Genomic DNA, 22833 nt, shown 5'->3' on the forward strand with positions numbered 1-22833 from the left:
TATAATCACTTTAAGCTTATAATTAAGCTTGGCCTAACACCCTCATTACACTCACTGCCAAAATCAAGGTAGATGTATATTGTAATTGAGCTCGAGCTTTATCGCAAGCTTAATTGAGGCTTTATGAGCTTCTAAAGTTAAATTTAAACCTAACTATTTTCTTTATTAAATGGTTTATCTTAATGCTTTAATGTAATTACTTAAATCCACTAGTTTCTTTAAAAAATACATGTCACAAATTAAAGTATAAAAATATAAGCTATATAGTTATATTAGTATTTTAAAAGTAGCTCATTTAACAAGTCTGCTGACATGCTAACTAGACGAGTAATGACAAACTGAGCCATTCATTTACGTTAACAGGCTCGGATAAATTTTTATAGTGTTGTGAGTGGAGAAAGTGGTCCGTACTTGTTATAAATAAGTTGAGATATTAAATTAGAAAATAAGGGATGATGAAAAAATAAAAATTGCATATTTTTGTGAAATAGATGAAAATGACAAAGTATGTATATTTTTGTGGGACGGATGGCGTACATTATATAATTTCTTGAACTAAGTGGGCCAAAATCAAGGATGTTCCATGGGCCATAACATGATAACACAATCTTTCTTTGGATTTTTAAAGAGGGCTTTCTCTAATATGGGCCGCATAAATGTAAATGCAGCTCCAACGGTCCGGCCCACAATTTCGGCCCGTAATAAAAATAAATAAAGAAGTTTATATATTCCGAAAATTCTAATACATTATTTCTTTTTTATGCTATCTACTACGCCTTGCATGGCCAATTGGCCATTTGTGACGTGCACGATTCAACCTATGCCATTTACAATTAATGTAAAAGGTTTTAAATTCTAATGCTTCCTTCGTCTCATAAAAATATACATAATTTTCCTTTTTCGTTCGTTCCATAATAATGTGCATAGTTCATTTATAGTAATAATTCTTTCACTAAACATCACAATTTATGTAAGATCTCTTTTCCACTCACACTACACTTTACATGATTCCTTAAAACTCGCGTCATCTCATATTATGCATTTTTTTATGAGACGAAGGGAGTATATTATTCACAAGCTCAAGATCAGATCATTTAAATAATTCAGTTTGATAAAATCTAGTCAATACAGAGGCGGTTTTGGCCATGCCAGAGGTGGTCGACTGCACAGGGCCCCAAAAAAATTTTAGAATATAATGATTAATATATAAGGTCAAAAATTTTAGAATCAAATTCATTTAGGCACAACTTTTAAAATTTATTTATTTAAAAAAAATCTGAATGAACTTTACAAAAAATGGACCCAATTTGAGCTCCCTTTAGTATTTTATCATTTTCTTTTTGTATGGTAGGAGATGACCCTTAATCAATAATTGAAACAAAATGAAAAGTGGGGAAATAATGTAAAATACATCGGACCCATAAGAATTAGCACATAATTGGATTTAAAAAGCTCATTTATATTCCTCCACTAGACTACTAGTAATACTCTTTTCTTTTTCTTTTTCTAAAAGTTTTTTTTTGTTAAATCATGATATGATTTTTTTTTTTTTTTCAATCCATGTACTAACTCGATTTAGAAAATATTACAAACACACGAGCAACATAATTAGTGGTTCTACAATACTAATTGTCACACTCTTTGATATAGCACTAAAGTCAAATTTAAAAGGTGTGTTAGTTTTCAGCCTCAAATTCTATATCAAGGAATTAATGAGTTTGAGCCATGGAAGTATTAAATTGACATATGAAGTTGAAACCACAAATGAAAGGATTATTTGGAATTATTCAATATTTATGTAACTATCGAGTGAAAGAGAAAAAGGGACAGCACTGTGTGATGGATTATATATAGGTCCACTGCATCTTATGCATATGTATTTAATTTTAATGGATTTGATACATGCCCAGATGTCGTTTATTCAAAATCTTAGATTTATTATAAATGAGAAGATTAATTAAAAATAATAATTACTTAACCAAGTGAAATTTGACAATGAAATTTTAAAAATGGATCATTGTCATTTAAATCATCAAAGTTTTATCCAATTTAATAATTCTAGCATTACCCCTGAGAATTTACAAATAAAGAATTCCCTTTTCGATTCGCACATTATATTTTTTCTCTCTTAAGAAAAAAGAAAAAAAAAACATTGAATTGGGACTTTCCAATTAAAAGGGTGTTTGACTAAGCTTATTTTTAAAAAAATTATAAGATGTATTTTAATAACATATTGAGCTTATAAGTTATAGAGCGAATTTTTACTTAGAGAGAGAAAAATTTTGTTGGAAAGATAAAATCAAAGAGATATGAAATTAAAATCATATATGATGAAAATTAAAAATCACAATTAAATTATTTTTTTAAAATAAGTGTTACTCATAAGATAAGTTAAAAATAAATTGGGGTAGATGAACTTATTTTTTAGGAGCTTATAATAAGCTCTATAATTAAATTCATAAACAGCTTATAAAACACATTTTAATCACACTTTAATTAACACTCTATGAGTGTTAAACAGCTTATTGTAAAGAGCTTATAAGCTCAATCAAACAATTAACCTTAACCACACTTTAAAAACAAAGAAAAAGTTGAAATTATCATCAAATAATTCTTGAAAATTGTCATTTAAGAAAAATAAGCTAGAAGATTTCTTGAAATTTGCAATTGATATGTTCACATCTATGAAAGCTGACATAAGCTAATTTCTTAGTCGATAATATATAGACCTCGATTTTATCGTGTAATATTTTAATTTTGGCGCAACGAAATCTTATTTACCGATCAACATCATACCATATTGTGCTTAAATATTTTTATATTTCGAGATCAAAGGCAGTTACAAAAATCATATTTTATCATAATTTTAAATACCATGAAATCGATGGAAGTTGGAGATCTGACATAGTTTAATTCAAAAATAATAATGGACCACAATCAAAGTACTGACCACATGCAGACCTCGATTAAATTTATGAAATAGAATCATAGATTTCTCCAAACTACTTCATCATGCATATCCACAAAACCTGGCCTATTTTAGTATATATATATAATAATTTTCATTTAACTCATTCGATAAATTAATTTTCTACAGCTACATATGTGTACGATCTTATCTTGATACCTACACATCATCAATCATCATCACATGCTTGTTGAGCTCTATTCATTTTAGCGTTGATCGGTGAAGTAAGCTAATAATCAAAATTAATTAAATTGATTGTTTCAAAGAAAAAAAATATATATTTGATGACGAAACTCGTTTGATAAAATACTTCCTCTCCGATCAATATAACAATCCGCTTCAAATATATATATATATAGGGAGAGGTTCAAGAAAGAACCATAAATAAAAGAAGATCGGAGAACCATTTTCAGCCATTCGATCATCAAGATCTACGGTGGATGCATCATCTTGTTGGATGAATGCAGATCCTGGGTTCGAATCCTGAAGGGAGCATTTTTTTTAATTTTTTTTAGTGCATTAATTTTAACAGCGAATGCATTAATTTTTACCGTGGATGCATTAAATTTGATGGTTCTCCCGTTCTCACAAATAATGTAGTTCTCTCTAGAACCACACACATATATATATATATATATATATATATATATATATATAGGATGTGTGTATGTGCAACTCAATGAATTATGATTATAAAATAAAATATTAGCTATTTTATTTAATCAATTATTGCGGAAAAATTCATGATTGATGGGGATGTCTGGCTAAACTTATTTAAAAAGCTTATGAAATATAATTTTTTAAAGAGCTTTGAGTTGTTAAAGTGGTTGGATAAATTGAACTTATACGTTAGAGAGATAAAATCAAAGAAAGATGAATTTGAGAGGATGTACGTGCAAAATCAAAAGTTATAACTGAATAATATTTATAAAATTTACATACTATAAGATTATGAAAAAATGAGTTGAAGTAAAAGAAGAACTTATTTTTTGGGGAGCTCAAAAATTTTGAAGCTTATTTTACTAAGTAATTTGAAAAAAAAAATTATAAGCCCCTAAACACCTTATCAATTAAATATATCACACATTATCCAACACCACGTATGAAATGAGCCCTTACAATATTACGGGATTTTCAAAAACGCAATATTTTTCCAAATGACGTAAACTCCCACAATAAATTCAAGAAAAATACTACTCCTCCCGTCTCATATGCTTAGGCTTATTTTCCTTTTTTGAATGTCCCATTTACTAAAAAGTAAATGTTTTTAGTAAAAGTAATATTTTTTTTACTCATTTACTATTATATCCTTATTTAATTCTTTAATTTACTCTCATTTTAATACATCATTTACTATTATATATTTTTATTTTCAATGATTTTTCTTAATCTTTGTGAAATCCCAATCAGCCTATCATATGGGACGGAGGGAGTATATAATAATAAATACTTAATTAGGTGAAATATCTTTCCTCGGCTACTTCAATACAGCAAGAATCCAAACCGATTAGAAATAAAAATCAAATTCTACCTAAATGAACTAAATCGGTCACCAATAAAATGAGAAAACTTAAATATTAATGATCGCAAAAGCGAGGAACGAAAAATCGGTGACCAATAAATCATATTTTCACACGCCCATATTTGAAGGCATTGATTTTGCCCTCACGACCGATGGGTCCCACTCTAAAATAAAGCGATTTAACAAAAGGTGACACGTCAGATAAAGCATCGTATTACTGTAGCCCCATCCACAGGAAATCCCATCCGCCATTTCGGACATGTCTATCTTTGAATAAAAAAATCCACAATCTTTTAACAGGTAAAATTCCGCCAAAGACATCTTTCCCATCTTCTGTGAGCTGCTTTCTCTCTGCTGTTAACCTCCCCTGCTGTTCCCTCCAATTCTCCTCAACTGTTATTGAATTTGATTTCTGTTATTCTTCGAGTACAATTTCATTTAATATTTTATTGAGATAAGATCTTCTTATACTTACAATCACGTGTAGGGATGAAAATCTATAATTAATGTAAGATTTGCAGTCGTATGTTTAAAGTAATACTAGTGCTGTCTATAAATTTATTTCAGTTTGTTGGAATTCAACAACTATTCTAACTAAATTGGCATTCAAATGGAAGAATAAGTGGGAAAAAAAGTTGATGTACTTGTAACTTGTAATAGGATTAAATTTAAATATTTTATTAAAATATAGAGACCATCATTGGTACATGCATTTCAAAAAGGAACAAAAAGGATAATGAAAAATACAATTAATTAAACGCATAAATTTATATAAAAAATTGACAATCAAATAAAATAATAATATACTTAAACCCATTAAACCTAAGGTCTTGGCTTCGAGTCCTTCGTCGTGCTTCTTTATTTATTTATGCAATTTATCAAATAAAAATAAAAATTGAAGTTGTATCTTTGCAATTTGTTGAAAGTAATAAACTATTCCAACTAAATTAGCCTTCTAATATAATAATAAATGGAGAAAATAAAAATAAAAATTACATTTGATATATACTCTCTGCGTCCCATAAAAACATACATAGTATATGATGACACGAGTTTTAAGAAATCCTGTAAAATATAATATGAGTGGAGAAAGAATCTCACATTGATTGTGATGTTTAGTGAGAGAATTATTACTATAAATAGACTATGCATGTTTTTATGGGACTGACGAAAAATAAAAATTATGCATGCTTTTATGGGACGGAGAGAGTATATAATATAATTATAAGATCAAATGTTGATTATTTTATGAAAATACTGAAATTCGAGCATTCATAGAATGAAAAGCATCAATAATAAATGCATTTAAAAATATGAAAAAAAAAATTACTTAAATTTCAAAATAAAATGTACATGAAGTGGCCAATTTTGACAAATAAAATAGTACTACGAATATTTTTATTTCTTTTTTTAAGATTTGAAAACGAAATCCTCTTTACTCAATTTGTCCGGATACGAAGATTCTCGCTCGGTGACAAGAGGGAAATTGAATATTCGAACTTGACACACTGTAAAACCGGAACCGTAGACGGCATCCGCACCATCGAAATTTCGTCTATAAAGAATCCCCGGTAACGCGTCAAAATTCTACCACCAATTCTCTCCGTAGACCTCCGCTTCAATTTTCTCTCTCCACACCATTCCATACATAGACGACGAATAATTGCACTCATTTTCACCGCGAAAAGAGGAAGAGAGAAATGGACGCGGCGGCGGCGGCGGTGCCGGTGGAGGAGCTAACATCCGGCGCGAGCGGCCGCATAATTCCGGTCTTCAAAAACCTCCGTCAGTCGATCCTCTCATACGAGTCTCTGCGCAGATCGCTCCTGCTAATCTATTCATTTTTCGTGTGGATCCTGCTCCTCCTTCCTCGCCTCCACCGAATTTCCGCCGCCGCCTCGCCGCCGTCCTCGCCGCGAACGGCGTCCGCGTCGGTCAGGCGTCGGAAATTCGGCGTCCGGAGAGATGAGGAGGACACGATGAGGCGCAGGGCTCTAGCGGAGGCGATTGAGATGGCGGCGGAGGATAGCAGCTGGTGCAGGTGGACGACGTCGTTGTTCTTCGGAGTGAGGCGGAATGCGCTCTTCTGCAGGTCGTGGCTGCCGGTTTCCGGTGAATTGAGGTACGATTTAGGTCGTTTTGATTGCTGCGTGAGGGCGAATTGAGGAAAAATTGATTTTCGTGCTATCGCTTATTGAATTGCTTTATTCTCGCTTTTTTCCGTCTCCGCAAGCAATGTCTGAGGTCGTACGCAGCTGAATATGTTTCTGTTAATCCTTGACATGATTGTGTGAAGAAGGTTTAGGTTAGTTGATTTGGAGGTTTTGTATTCAAATAATCTCAATATAACAATTGGACCGTTATGTTGTGGAAGTTCTGTTAGCACTAGAATTGTGAGCTAGGAATTAAGCAGTTTATTTGGTTGTATGTTTAATTTGATGCAGATTTAGAATTGGACTCGTTGAGCATTAGTTTCTGCATTACCTCTGTCCTACTTTTGGTGAAAATATCTGTCTCGAGCAAAGAATAGTTTACATATTAGAATTTGCAGTATAGCTTGTTGAGTTCGTATATAAACGGACAATATTGTATTGGTTTGTGTACTTGATCCATAAACAAGCTGATTTTAGTAGTAGAAACTCATATCGTGTGTGTTAATTTTTTGTATTCAAGTGTGATCCTCTCTCTCTCTCTCTATAGATATCAATACCATTTCGATGAGCTTCTAATAACAAACTTTCTGAGATTTCTTTTATGGATGAGCAGCGTACGCATGAGCTATTATGCATATATTTAATCTCAAGATATATAGTAGTAATCACAGCATAATTCAGGCCAATTACAAGTTATGGTTATACATTTCATAACTGAAGCTGCAATCCTTGCTAAATATACAACTAAAATCAAGCTCTCCCGAGTATTTTAGCAGATTAAATTTCTCCAAATCCTACTTTTTATTGTTTACACACCTCGTATCTCTTTTTTTTTCCCTGGCAACGGCCTGCTTCATTTGCATTTCTTATCTTTTACTCATAAGTGTCTTATATTTCAGGGGCATTCTTATAATCATACATGGGTTAAATGAGCACAGGTACGGCATTACTTGGCTCATCTTTTTCTTTCAAGTGCCTTAGACAAACGAGAGCTGTTGCTGCTAGCTATGATTAGGAAATCCTAACCATACTAATGCTCTCCTTGCAGTGGGCGCTACTCTAATTTTGCTAAACAACTAGTCTCCTGCAAGTTCGGGGCATATGCAATGGACTGGATAGGTAAGTGCTCGAGTGTTTTCAACCATCTTCTAGATCTTGAATTATTTAAACATCCGCTGCTCATGAATCACCAAAGCATGTCACAACTTAGTTTCTCTTAGATTTCCTTATTGATAATAATTTGTCTGATTAAGAATGATAAACGGACTCTGTTTATTTTTGAACTGTCGTTTCAACGAAAGCCATGGGTATTATACTACCCACATTCCTCCACCACATAGAATTAGAGAAACATTGAATCTCTTATGAGATGTTATTCTCTCTACTGTGATAAATGAAATGCAAGTGATTCTGAAGTCCCGCCACGACTTTAGTTGCAATAAAATTGATCTTGTCTCTCCTTTGGTAGGTCATGGTGGAAGCGATGGATTACATGGATATGTGCCTTCACTCGATCACGTTGTTGCAGACACTGTAAGTTCAGCTGTCAATGTGTCAGTTCATCTATTCTTTTGTGCTGTGCTGGTGTTATATTATTTAAGCATATGTGATTTAGTTAACGATAGATGTTGCTTCTTTTGAAAGGCGGCTTTCCTGGAAAAGATCAAATCGGAGAACCCAGATGTACCGTGCTTCCTGTTTGGACATTCGACTGGAGGGGCAGTTGTCCTAAAGGTATGTACAGGCTACAGCCTTCGCAAGGCCATCTCAACCCAAGATCCATTTCAATGTTATAAATTACTAAGCTTTCAACTAGTTCTCATTTTGCACACACTTTAAAATCTGTATTAAAAAATTTCGACGTGGTGACATAGCATAAATATGATCGCATGGCATAAATAGAACCAACATCGTATTGTATAGTTGGATAAAAACGGCGTTGTTTCAGCCACAAAGTTTGGCCATAAAATGGACGATTATGCATGCAAAATAAAAAATAATAGTTGAATAATTTTAATACAGATTTTAAAATTTGTGTCTGAAAGTTCAATAAATTATATGCAATTAACCATATACTTTGTTATGCTACCCTCATTGTGTCCAATATCCGATTGTACGAGAACAGGCTGCTTCGTATTCCCCACGTAGAAGAAATGCTCGAGGGAGTCGTATTGACTTCACCTGCGTTGCGCGTCAAGCCAGCCCATCCCATTGTTGGTGTACGTTATATTTTTCATTCTTGAATACAATTCCAATGAAAAGAAAAAGGTGATATTATTAGTGTGGATGAAACTTAACGCGCAACCACTTTGTGCAGGCCGTTGCACCAATATTCTCATTGGTGGCACCAAGATTTCAATTCAAAGGTGCTAACAAAAGGGGGATCCCAGTTTCGAGGGATCCCGCGGCTCTCTTGGCCAAATACTCGGACCCGTTGGTCTACACCGGACCAATCAGAGTCCGTACCGGGCACGAGATTCTGCGCATTTCCTCGTACCTGATGCGCAACTTCCGTTCCGTCACGGTCCCGTTCTTCGTCCTCCACGGAACGGCCGACAGGGTCACGGATCCACTGGCTTCTCAGGATCTCTACAACGAGGCGCCGTCTAAGTTCAAGAACATAAAACTTTACGAAGGCTTTCTGCACGATCTCCTCTTCGAGCCCGAGCGCGAAGAGATCGCTCAGGACATCATCGACTGGATGGAGATCCGGCTGACTCGTCCCAACTTGGAGGATGCCGGTGGCTTCTGGTGAGACGATACCGGATGGTTATCGGTGGGACGGAATTCCATAGGATAATGCTTCGACATTGGCGACCAAGGGTATATTAGCAGGCCTTCTGTTGGGCGATGATTTTGATCGGAAATTTCAGTGTGTAGCCTGTAGGTCTGACATTATGTGATTCGAACTTGTATATAAAGGAAAGTTTAATTATTTGAAATCATGCTTTTATAAGAAAAGCCCATATCTTGTTTGAAGAAAGTAACCCACAAACGATCGCGCCATCATTTTCCCGCGTGTTACTGGTTTTGGCTGTGACGACTTTCCCGCTTGTGCAATGGGTAACAAAACGACCCCGCTTCCCTTCTATTAATCATATTCTCATTTATTAATTTTCAGTTAAAATTTGTTAATCATAATTAAATAAATGCACCGTGCATTTTTCTAGGCAAATTATGGAAGAAAATAGTATGTCATAAATGCTATTCTTTGAAAAAAGGGTCGCAGCAAAAGGAAGAAAATAGAAACAAATAAACGAAGCCGAAGAATTACACACTACAAAGTACAAAACTAAGGTCTATAAAGTCGCATTTTGGGACCATCCAATGAGAATGCTAGGTGCCAGATATAACTCTACAAAAAATCTTCAAGATGCAAGCTGTTGTAAGTAGCTTTTTGGGAGTAATTCAACTTCAATTTATCACGCTATGTATACTAGGGTGCATCAAAATTTGGACCATCTATAACATATATAGACACGGGGCACGACATAGGACGCAACTTCTAAAACCCTTTTTTTTTTTTTAAGAAACGCGTCGAATGCCGACGTGTCTGCATGCACATCAAGTGTAGATGAAGGGGGCTTCATCTACACTTGATTGAGAGATTTTGAAGGCATACCGTTTCAGTAAGGCGCATGAACCAGCTAAAACGATCATGATTGTGGATTCCTGCGGATCTTCTTCTTCTTCATTTTGTCCTCTTCTCGGTACCTTACCCGTCGTTCCTCCCGTTGTCTCTTTTTCGAGATCTGCTCTTCCTTTGATTTCTCCGCTTCTAGTACCTTCCTCTTTTCCGCTTCCTTCAGTTTCCGTTTTCTCGTCTACAGAAAGGACACCCCGAATCTCAAATTATTAGAATTATAACTTAAATGGTTGGAAATGGAACGACTTGCCAATATTGAACAAAACATACCGAGGAAAATATTAAAATAAATTTTATAAAAGTTATTACCTTCTCAGTTTTAATGAGTAGAAGTTGTTGGACAAGAGCATGCACTTTTCTTTCATGAGGCTCCATGACCACAGCTCTCCTATCCTTAAGCAATGGCTGTTGTCGAGCAGGTAAGTCCTTCGGTTTCGATGCAAACGGGAGAGCTGCCTGTAGTGACTTGGGGATAACCAATGGATTGAACTTCCTCGGCTTCCTTTCAACGGGCTATAATCGCAAAAAAGGGGTTAATTAAGTAAAATAGGCATGCAAGTGGAAATCAAATTCTGTTTAACAACTGATGTTCTCACCCTGTAGAGTGAATCCTTGTTAACTGGCACTTGAAGGTTATTTTCCCTCCTTAGCTCAGGCAACTGTTTTCATTCCCTGCCAGGTCTTATCACGCGGCTGCAACGCTGTTGTCAGAGGGTTGTAAAAACGAGGAACTTCCACCTGAATCCAAGCACGCAAGAAAACGGTGTCGCCCATTTTTATTCTATCCTCAAATGTGCATCTAACAATGCCGCCCTTCGCAACTCCACCCTTCTTCGTGGACTTGTTAGAAATCTCTTCTTTAGCAGCCTAGAACAAAATTCACATCCAAAAGAGAACTTCGAGAATAAGGTAAAAAGAGCAAGAAACATAAAAAGGAAATTCTGAATTCCCTGACAAGAAGGTGAAAGTAATAAACAGCAAACAAGATACTGCACCTACAGTGATTATTATTATTATTATTATTATTATTATTATTATTATTATTATTATTATTATTATTACTATTGAAACTCCTTCTGCCAACTATTTAAACATAAATATACTAGCCGACACTACTACACATAATAACATATACCGTCATGTGAGTTTCAGCTTATTATACTGCATGAAACAACACGACCGTAGTAGAAGCCTCACCATAAACATCTCGATTATAATAGAAAGGAGTTGATTTGGAGAAAAAATACCTTCTTCACTTGACCACGGATTCCACTAACAGTTCGAATAGCAGCGCCTTCGAACCTAGCTATTTCAAGATCTGAAGTAAACATGTCCTGTATGAAAGCCGTCTTCTTGAAGATTTTACAAGGAGTACCGACTAGCTTGAGCTTCTTTACTATCTTTGCAGCATGGTTGAACTCTAGGACTGTAGCAGTAGCAGTAATCCTAAATGATGCCTGAAGGCAGGTAGAAAAAAACAATTATCACTACAATTAGAAATATGAACTGAACATTTCTCAAAAAAGAAATATGAACTGAACCAAATATCAGGAAAATTGTAATCCTCTTACGTATGCAAGTAAAAGGCAAGTTATACTGCTTGAGTGAGTATTAGGGTCAGTAATAAACATGCTGTTCATATGTGTACTCCAAAGGAGGTAAAAGCATGTGAGGTAATATACAAACTTCAAAACACTGCCCAATGCAAGCTCTGTAGAATTGTTAGTTTGGGAAACATTAGGATTGAAGCTAAAAATGCGATGCGGACAAACAAATTTCAAGCAATGTGAAAAGCAGAAAGCGAACTACTGACTACTGAGACAACTCTAATTAGTGGAAAACCGAAAAAACATGGAAAACTTTCCAAACTGATTTTCAGGTGTTTTGTGGAGCACACTGAAGTCATGCTCCACAACAAAGCTTGATTCCTTTAGCACTGCTCCTTATTAAAACATGAAAGCGAGCACATGTGAAATTTACCCGACACTGATTCTGTATAATATCAGTAGTTTGTGCGCAGAAGAAATAGGCTGTATTTCTTCAACAGCCCTAGAGTGATACTCCTATCAGAATAAGCCCAAAAAGATTACAAAGTTACCTGATTATTAGCTAAGTTCTGGATAGCAACAACCCCAGTATGAGGAGGAGCAAGTGCGCCCCCAAAACATTGCCACACAATGCATATGTTCTGGAGTATATTTGAGCATGCGAAGACGCCCATTACGGTCCTCAATGGCATATATTGGTACAGTTTGGTAGCGTCTCCATCCAATAGACATGATTATAGGGTCTCTAGTCTTCAATACTTTCTTGTGCCATCTATGCCGCTTCAACCGTACCTTCAGGCATAGAAGTTGAAGCCACAATACTTGTAAGATAAGGAAAGATAAAATACATGGCAGCAAAGGGGTAAATTTAAGTATATTCGCCTACCTGCATATATCCCACATTTTCCTCCCCCAGCGCAAGACCACCGACAAGAATAGGATGAAAAGGATCAAAATTATCAACCATTTCATAGGGCACATCACGAACTTCAATTCTAAGGTAAGTCCCAGTTCTAAAACCTTCTATCTCAACACGAGTAACTTCATCAAGTTCATTCAATTCAGCAATGTTCATTTGCTTCCGCAGTTCAATCTCCTCCTTTAACTACATGAGTAGAGAGTGTAAGTACCAGTTTCAAGATAGTTCATATAAATAAACACCAGAGGAATTTACCTTGTCAAAGAAGCCACCTCCATTGCCACCTCCATTGCTTTGACCACGATTATTCTTGGTGTCATTGTCACCATCATCTTCTTCATCGGCAACCTCTGAACCATTGTATGTGAGGTAGATTTAAGGACACAAATGTTTAAAATATAGAATGCTAGGGAAAGTAGCTCGACAGCATTTATTATCATCCTGCAATATTGACAGTCCTAAATCAGAAAGATCCTAGACCAGGCACTCATCTCAACGAGAACTTCACAAGCGCCATAAAATTATGTTGCTGAAAAGGTACACATGTCAGATGAGTATGTTCACCACTAATAAGTAGCATTCAATTTGTGAATGCTAAGGAATCCACTAATTCGCTATTGAAGCACTATTAAACCCCCAACCAATTAGTTGACGAAACCCAACTTCAGAAATGAGACTACACATCTAAATGGAAGGGAGCAGCAAATTGTGAGAAAGGATATTGAGCATCAAATTTTGCACGAAGAGCCAATTTTTTCAGCTTTCGTTCCGCAGCAGCCAAGGCATCATCCTTGCTGGAGTTACCAACGTCATCTGCTTGATCGCCCTCATACTTCTGACCAGTTTCCAAGTCTTCAAATTCAGCAAAGACTTCATCTTCATCACCAGCGGTACCTTCTGAGAGTTGATTTCTCAGTTGTGCCTTAGACCAGTCTCCAGTGACAAAACGATCACGAATACTTTCAATCCTGTCCTCACTCTTCCAATCCTCAAGACTTCCACTACTTACAAATTTTGAGCAGTCATCACTATCAACATCATTGTCATTTATTCCTTCCTTCAATTTCTGTATGCCAATCGAAATAATAAGAGCAGTTAAAAAGAAAGAAAAGAAACTACACAAGGACTATTGCACCAGACTGATATAAAAAGTACAAAGTTTGATATAGTTATTTATGAGCAGTTTACACAATAAAGAAATGAAAATGACATATAGATGTAAACCTTTTTTCCTTCCCCTTTCAGCTTAAAAATTTCGTCATCACTTTCCTCGTCAACATCGTCCTTCATATCATCAGGAAGATTTTGATCCAGGCGTCCCATAAACAAGTTGCATAAGATTAATATTCTGTCTAGAGGCAGTTCGTTCTAACAAGGATTCCTTCCATTTGGAAATGTTACCCATCTCATCTTCTGTGAGAGCAACCATAAAAAAATGAGGATATAGAAGAAGAGAGGTGATTTTTTCGAAAGCAGAGAGTATAAAGGAGATGCAGAAAAAAGAAAAAAACCGATAATTACCAAGCCAATAAGCCATCATACTCATGATTCCAACCAAAAGCAAATGTATAGTTACCTTCTCCATCAGCTGAAAAATCAGAATGAGAAAGCACATCTTCATCTCCTTTTTCTGTTTCATCATTGTCACTTGAATCATCATCTTCACCAGAATCCTGAAGTCACCATTTTTTTATGAGAAACATATTTTGTTAGGTGACAAAGCATCCACCAAATCACAAGACATGCAAAATGTATTTTAAGAACATTGAATTCTACTGATGTCAAATAACAAATAGATGCTGCATTCAACCACATGAATTATGCTGCAGCTCAGATATTTAAAATCTTCATTTCCACATTGAATTTATTAGAACAAACATCAGCAAAAAAGAAATCCAGGAAAGAAGCACCCAGTAAGACAGACAAAGCATATAACAACAGTATGAGTCACGGAAGATATACAACAATCTAAGTTGCATTGACAATCTAACACGTATATGTTTCTGTTCTTCAATCAAGTCGAGCACGAAATACATAGCTGATACAAGGTGATAAGTGATAACTAACAAGTGTCTCAGAAACAGCCTCATTATGCATGGCAAACCTCAAGCAGACAAACTTCTTTTATTTGCTAGCAAGCCTATTAGTAGCATCTTGCCATAGAGAGCTCATATAGCTTGATTCAAAAGAACTCTTTTCTAATTTCTACAATTCAAAAGTATATAACTAAGTTACCTTGCAAGTGCAGTTAGCCTCATAAGTAACTGTGCAACTTGTTGTCAGATTATGCAATATGTGACCTTATTTCAGTAAAAAAATTGTAAGACCCTTATCAGAATACTTTACACATTCACTTGTTCCCAACACTGACTAGCAATGGGCTGGTAGCATAATGTATTGGAATCAGACTTATGCTTGAGAAAGAAGGCCCAAATTTGATTAGATGCCCTGGTGATTCTTTGCTTTATATTTTGAGTTTTCTAATTAATGCCCCCCAAGATCGCACAATTTGCCTTTTCCAAGATAATATCAAAGACAAAATGAAAAAATAACAGATCCAAATATATACTTGCCAACAAATTACCTTATTATCAGTATCCATTTCATTTTCAAAAACAGCTTTTCTCCTCACCCTTCCCCCATGCAAATCACTCTGTTCCTTGAAGTTGCCTTGTGTCACACGATCTTGCTCTGCCTCATAGAAGGTTTCCTCATCAGAGCTATCATCTATAGATTTTGAAGATGATTGATTATTATAAGCTCTCTCCCTATCTAAGGATTCCAGACCATTTTCATCCTCAGTATCACCCTCTTCATCTGATTCACTATCATCATCTTTCATGTCAGATTCATAGTGATCTACAGGCTCCAATAGTACATCCCGATTGACAACTTCCTGAGCCTCAATCACACCAGTTGGAGGTTCAGATATGTCGACAGGTTTTTTCCCAAAAAGTGAGATAAAACTTTTTTCCAACTTCTCATCAACAGAATATTTTGTGTTCTGTAATGATTTAACCAATTCGACACCAACATCACGTTGTTTTCCTGCCAGAGAAAAGAGCAAGGCTTTAGATGAGAAAGAAGAAAATAAACAAGACGTGAGAAAGGTAAGCGTTGGATAGATTACAAAAGGAATAAACATGATATCCAGAATTTTCACTAAATCCAGTTAAGGCAACTAAAAAGTTAACCTTTTTCTGTCCCTTCTGCCTTAGCTCCATCATCTTTAGAGAACTGTACAAAGTGATCATTTATGTTTATATAGACAGCGTCTTTGTCATAAAGTAGTTCCCCTAAGCCGGACATAGGGGCATAAAATAGTTTTTCCTTATCACGCAGTCCCTTCTTTTTGGCAACTGAGGGAAGAGGGCAAGGATCAGCCAATGCTGTTACTCCAGACAAAGGATAATCACCCACGCCAGCAATATGTGCCTATATCATATTATTGGTTAGTAATACGTGAATGTATAGAGTGAAAAAAGGATCGCAGGCTCAATTTTCCAAACATATAACAATTAAATAACTGGAGCACGTAGATACTGGAACAAGTTAACAGCTAGAACATAATAATCAATATCATAAGCATTAGAGACATGAAAATTTTGAGATTAGACAATTTCAGAAATAATATATTAATATCCCCTATCTAGTGCATGCTAGTCAGAAACCATCCTTGTTATGGGCAGTGATACACATACTATACTGAACAAGTTTTTACTAGTATTTCATGCTTTGTGAAAGAGAATAACAAAAGAAGTGAAGAGTGGAAAAGCAAAAGCAACTGCATATAAATTATCTAATCAAATAGAACAACATAAATTAGTCATAAAATACATAGATACTAGAAACTATGGCCGCACACTACTGAACAAAGAAACATGACTAGAGACCAACACACACCATCTAGGATTAGAAATTGCACATCCACTTGGACAGAAACACTTTATAATCATTAAGATGAAAGGGTGACCAGACTATTTACGTTTGTTCCCTTCTTCAGATTGCAGCCTCGTAAGTATCCATACAAGGTAACATTTCTATCACATTTGCCATTCATGTGAACCTTGTCTGGGGGTGTGACATCTTCAAAACGATCTACTAAGATGTAAGGATGAGAAGCTCTCCATGACAACGGGGGGAATTTCATTACAGAAATAAACCTTGCTAGATTATGTACTTCACGTTTAGTGTACCTGTTCACAGGCAAGCCAAAATAAAGCACTTTAAGATGTCAACCATCAAACTACAAATTACCAACACAAGAAACATAAATTTTGCTTACTTTCCATGAATAAGGCCAGATAAATAAAATAATTTTGCTCCATCATAGATCTCAGTCCAAAACCGGTGCTTGAGTCGTTGTTTTGTTTTCTTAAGTTTCTTTACATCCTCAAACTTGTCCAGGTGAGTAAGAACACCCATTACTCTGGGAAATCCATGATTTTGTAATATGTTAAGAAACTCAAATGTTTCCTGCAAGTGAAGTTAAACAAATGATATGAACATGGAAACAATCGTTTCACCAAAGAGAAGAACCATAAAATGGAAATCCAAAAAGAAATGGTAAACATAAGGGCATACAGTCACAATATATATTTATAATATTTGGTACCTGTGAATAATTCAAAGAGAATGATGAATATATTAGGATATCTATATCAGTTACTTATTAGTTGCCCCTAAGAACTTTCTCTGAATTGTGTGAACAGGATTCTCCTGCAGTGTGTATAAGCCCATGACCTTCTAGTTTAGCAAACCAGTATGCTTATTTACTATTTCAAAAAAAATCCCCATTGAGACAGGATAGTTGAGCACCCAAAAAAAATTATGCATCACGCCAGCATCCCCTTAGAATTTGAAATTTCATATACTCTTCCCTAATTAAATAGTATATGATTGAAGTCCATGGATCGGCAACTCTAACTAATATCAATGCCCTAAAACAGGATGCACTCTACAAAAAAAAGGTACTGGAAGCTTACCATCTCAAAGCCATAGCTCCCATCAATAAGTAGCAAAGCTAAATCAGCAAACTTCGCACAATCTATCATCCCATTGATATCATTTGGACACTCCACAAACTGCAGCCTCCGTTGCTTGCCTAAATCATAAAGTCGATTAATCAATAATCATATAACAGGTCAATCCCCAATCCAACTCAAATCTGCAGGATTTCAATGTTCAGAAAAAATCACTTGAGTTCTCAATTTATAATTAGGTCAAAAAATGTGACAACCGGAACAAGTCACTCAACCTGATACGATTGTAATTGGTCCACGAACTTCAGGTAAATTGTGCTTTGTGTAATGTTTTACTAGACACTTGATCAGCAATGACTTCCCCACCTACAACACTCTCAAAAATTAACCAAGAAAATACATAATATATACGTAATCAAGGACCAGTAGAACTTCATGCGCACAAACCTGAGGAGGTCCCTGAACTACAACAACAAATGGAGCAGGTTCTCCTGTATTCCGATCAATTGTTGGTACATGAAGCCTTTTCTGCTCCTTCTCTGTAGCTCGTGATTGGAGCCGCTTGGCTTTCACAGAAGAAGTGAACGCAAACGCCTATGGAAATGAATGCATTAATATAAACACAATTAATCCTGATAACCTAATTCACCAATTTGCTCACTAGCACATAGAAATCATATCAATCAAGCTAGCGCGTCACAGCAGCAGAATTTACCATACAATATTCAATATAAATCACAACCTGAATCTCAGTGAACATCATAAACGCTAATCAAAACGTAAGCAGGAAACAAATTCTTCTATTCCTCTAACACATCAATAAAAATATATGCATCCAGAACAAACAAACAAAACAAATTAATCACTGGAGCCGCTTGGCTTCCTATGGAAACGAATGCATTAATATAAACAGAATTAGTCACGATAACCTAATTCACCAATTTACTCCCTAGCACAGAGATATCGTATTAAGCTGGCGCGTCACAGCAGCAAAATTTACCGTACATTACTCAATATAAATCACAAGCTGAATCTCACTGAACCTAACGAAAGCTAATCAAAACGTAAACAGGAAACAAATTCTCCTATTCCTCTAACATATCTCTTCCACAAAAATAAAAAATATATGCATCCAAAACAAATTATCAAACTTATAGAAGATACACTCTTCTGAATGATACCTTAGGATTGTTTATCTTCTGCTGCTCCTTCGAAAGGCCTTCGGCCGGCTTCGACTTCGATTTCTTCTTCGCGGAAGCTCCAGACTTTCGAATCCTATGAGACTTGTGTGGCTGCTCGCTGTCGCCGTCTTTCCCCATACTTGCGCCTCCGTGTTGTACGGGTTACGGCGGGGAATCGCAGATGCGGCGATGCTTGAAAACTAGTAGTAAGATTTTAGAATTTGGGGTTTAAGAGAGGAAATCTGTATCTATTTATATATAAAAGCTGAACACGGAGTATGTTTTTAAATTATACTATATATATATATTCATTAAACTTAAAAATATTACTAGTGTATATAAAAGCTGAACAAATCTATGTTTTAAAATTAAACTGTATATTCATTAAATATAAATAGATATAATATGTTAATATACATAAATTTATATTGTGTATACTTTAGTATAATTTTTATATTAGTATGTTGATAAAGCATTTCTCCTTTGAGTCACCTAGAAAGTTGAGTGTGAGTCTATTGAGGTTCGAGTCATTTAAAAGATTAGAGTGTGAGACTGTGAGTGTTGTTTTCTTTTTTTTGGTGTAACAAATTTTTAAAAATCTATGTATCATTACAATAATTTCACTACCTCAGTTTCAATTTTGGCGAAATATTTTATAAAATATGAATCTATTAAAATTAAATTGTCTAGGGCTATCTATTGAAAATTCTAAAAACTACTTGTAGACTAATAGAAACTTTGAAAGGAAAATATCTATATATATTTATTAAAAATTCAAGAAGATAATAATAATATTCATTAGATAAATAATATGTTGTCAAGGTATTGATAGTTGATTTGATTTGGCCACTAATTATAAAATGAATTCATATTTATTTTAACAATATCATAATTATTTTATATAACACGAGTCAATCTTATCTTCCTTGAAAAATATATTATAAATTAAATTTTTCACTATTTTAATTAAATATGCATCATTATATATCTATGTGCATATGTGTGTGTTGGCCAAACCATAAGGCTTTAGTATGCCTAAGGCTAAAGGTCTTGGGTTCGAGTCTCCTGTGGGGCGACCTATATTTGGTCCAACACAAAAAGAACAACTTTTATTTGATCTTCGTCACTACTAACTACCAATACCATCAATACCATTGCCGTCATCACCTGAATAACAATAACAGCTTTTATTTGATCTTTGCCGTTACTAACTACCAATACCATCAATACCATTGCTGTCATCACCTGAATAACAATAACGGCTTTTATTTGATCTTCGTCACTTCACTACCGACACCATCAATTCACTATTTAGATTCATCCATTGCCGGCATCACCTGAATAACAATAACAGCTTTTATTTGATCTTCGTCACTTAACTACCGACACCATCAATTCACTATTTAGATTCATTTGATCTTCATCGCTACTCACTACCAATACCATCAATACAATCGTCTTTTATATTATTATTAAAAAAATAAACATATGGAATAACTATTAAACAACTTTTATTTGATCTCACACTACTAAAAAAGAAAATAGGCATAACGGTTCATACATAACGGTTTGTTTCAAAAACCGTTATGTATGAGCGTTTTTTTTAGAATAGAGAACGGTTTACTAAACTTTCGTTATGTATGTAGTGTTATCCTTATACATATATAACAGTATCAAACCATGCGTTATGAATGAGCGTTATCTATTAGTCGTATGCATAACGCTATTAGTGAACCGTTATGAGATACGTTATCTATGAGCTTTTCTTTGATAACGATAGTTAAAACGTTAAGAGAAGCGTTATATATGAGCGTTCATTTATAACACTTATTTCAACTGTTAAGTTAACTGTTATGTATGAGCATTATTTTTTTTTTCATTTTTTTCCAGTTTTTTATCAATTTATTTTTTCAAAATAATAATATATCTATTTTAAAAATAATAAAAAAGTTTTTATCTAAAAATTAAAAGTTACAAAAGAAATTTATTTGAGTTAGTACTTAACTAAATAAAAATTAATTTTAATTATTAAAAATAGAATAGTTCAACATTGTTACATATTTCCCTAAAAAAACATTATTATAGATAAAGTTCAAAAAAAACACAAAAAAATAAAAAAATAAAACAAAAGAAGTATGAAAGCCCTAACTACATTCAATAATCATCCTCCAATAGTTGCCCTCCTCCCACATCCGCCCTCCTTCTCCTCATACGCCGTCGCCGGCACAAGTCACTCAATTTATAATTAGGTCAAAAAACGTGACATGAATCACTTGAGTTCTCAATTTATAATTAGGTCAAAAAATGTGACAAGCGGAACAAGTCACTCAACCTGATACGATTGTAATTGGTCCACGAACTTCAGGTAAATTAGCACATAGAAATCATATAACAACAGCAGAATTTACCATACAATACTCAACATTTCAGCATGCTAAGTAAGCTTTAATTTGCTCGAAAATAGAATTCGTCTTAAAATTACTACAATCAATAAGTTGGTGTATTTTTTGACACTTTTTAAAGTTCATGTTAAAAACCAAAATCCATCCAAAGTTAGTGTATTTATATGCCAATAACGTCCCATAAACAACTTATAAGTTAATGAAAGAATTTCTATTTGTATATCTCTTTCTTAACGACATTCAAATAGTTCATTCAAAGTAAATGTCACATAAAACAACTTATGAGTTATGTTGAAGAGCTTATAAATTGAGTCAAACATCATCTATATCAAAAACAACTACTTTGATATGTAATTTTGTAATAATACATTGTTTATTTTCCATTATGGTCTATACATCAATTAAATCCACTTGTCACAATTAGCACATATACATATATATATATAGGGGCGCGCTCCAGTGAGACCCCCTGTTTTTCGTGTAACATGAGTACAATGAATAAGACATATAATACTAATGAACAAAACGTATATCTAATGAACAAGATGTATATACTGATGAAAAATAAAATTTAAAAAATTCGTAATGAATAAGATATATATACTGATGAACATAGCCATATATACTGATGAACAATGCAGTATATACTGATGAATAACAAAATTTAAAATATTCTGCTCCCTCCAGGATTCGAACCCTGCGAAAAAAAATCACCCTCCAGATACAATCTCAGCCATAGAATTGATAAAATAAACGCATCAGATCGTGCCCTAGATCTCACTAAAATTAGGGGGCCTCATTGGAGCGGCCCCCTATATATATATATATATATATATATATATATATATATATAGGGGATATATATATATATATATATATATATATATATATATGAACTCATAATATTTGTAGGAGACATGAATAATGAGAATTGAGTCTTAAAATTCTCCATCAACACAAAAAAAATCACTACTTAGATCGATTTATTTCAAAGAACTACACCGTGGGAATGTGCAATATTTTAAATTTGAAATAAATATGATAAATATATTTGGGGAATCTCCTATCTCCAACATGCAAAATATTATTACCAATACGATAAAATTCCACAACAAGACTTAACAACCACAAATAGTCCAAAACTCGCAAAGAGACATTTGATCCTACTAGGATAACGCCGACGTAACGAAAATAAAAAGGAACTTAAAATAAAAGATGAGAACAAATCAAGCTTTTATTTGGATCTTCGTCGCTACCAATACCATCGCCGTCATCACCTCAATCCCATCTTTTAGACTCATATAATTATTAAAAAAGATAAACGTATGGAATAAAAAATAGATAAAAACATAATAGGCTTTATGCAATGGAAATGTAAAAGGAACTACTCGGACATTTTCAATAATTCAACTTCTTCAAACAAACAGTCAACGTTTAGAAAATGATAGTTACATATAAAATTATGAAAAATAAATAAATTGTGACTTAACTTATAAACTATTTATGAACTTAT

At 34.3% G+C, this 22833-nt stretch overlaps 2 protein-coding genes across 2 annotated transcripts; one reads left to right on the plus strand and one right to left on the minus strand.

Moving 5' to 3' along the window:
* Nucleotides 1–6071: 6071 nt before the first annotated feature.
* LOC131015392 (caffeoylshikimate esterase) lies at nucleotides 6072–9585 on the plus strand. The gene is given in 8 exon segments (XM_057943773.1): nucleotides 6072–6612; nucleotides 7543–7581; nucleotides 7692–7762; nucleotides 8112–8176; nucleotides 8288–8377; nucleotides 8769–8780; nucleotides 8782–8862; nucleotides 8961–9585. Coding segments are annotated over 8 exon segments (1218 nt in total). The 5' UTR covers nucleotides 6072–6190; the 3' UTR covers nucleotides 9399–9585.
* Nucleotides 9586–9836: 251 nt separating this feature from the next.
* On the minus strand, nucleotides 9837–19171 carry LOC131015323 (ribosome biogenesis protein bms1-like). Its single transcript, XM_057943677.1, is given in 21 exon segments — nucleotides 9837–10467; nucleotides 10599–10802; nucleotides 10886–10942; nucleotides 10944–11156; nucleotides 11537–11746; nucleotides 12388–12447; nucleotides 12449–12628; nucleotides 12723–12941; nucleotides 13011–13116; nucleotides 13475–13821; nucleotides 13980–14061; nucleotides 14063–14168; nucleotides 14332–14428; nucleotides 15340–15803; nucleotides 15950–16190; nucleotides 16741–16951; nucleotides 17041–17231; nucleotides 17741–17859; nucleotides 18013–18103; nucleotides 18185–18331; nucleotides 18919–19171. Coding segments are annotated over 21 exon segments (3651 nt in total). The 5' UTR covers nucleotides 19057–19171; the 3' UTR covers nucleotides 9837–10299.
* Between the last annotated feature and the right edge of the window lie 3662 nt (nucleotides 19172–22833).

The sequence above is a fragment of the Salvia miltiorrhiza genome, chromosome 3 (genome assembly GCF_028751815.1).
Source record: "Salvia miltiorrhiza cultivar Shanhuang (shh) chromosome 3, IMPLAD_Smil_shh, whole genome shotgun sequence".
In the NCBI taxonomy this organism is placed as follows: domain Eukaryota; kingdom Viridiplantae; phylum Streptophyta; class Magnoliopsida; order Lamiales; family Lamiaceae; genus Salvia; species Salvia miltiorrhiza.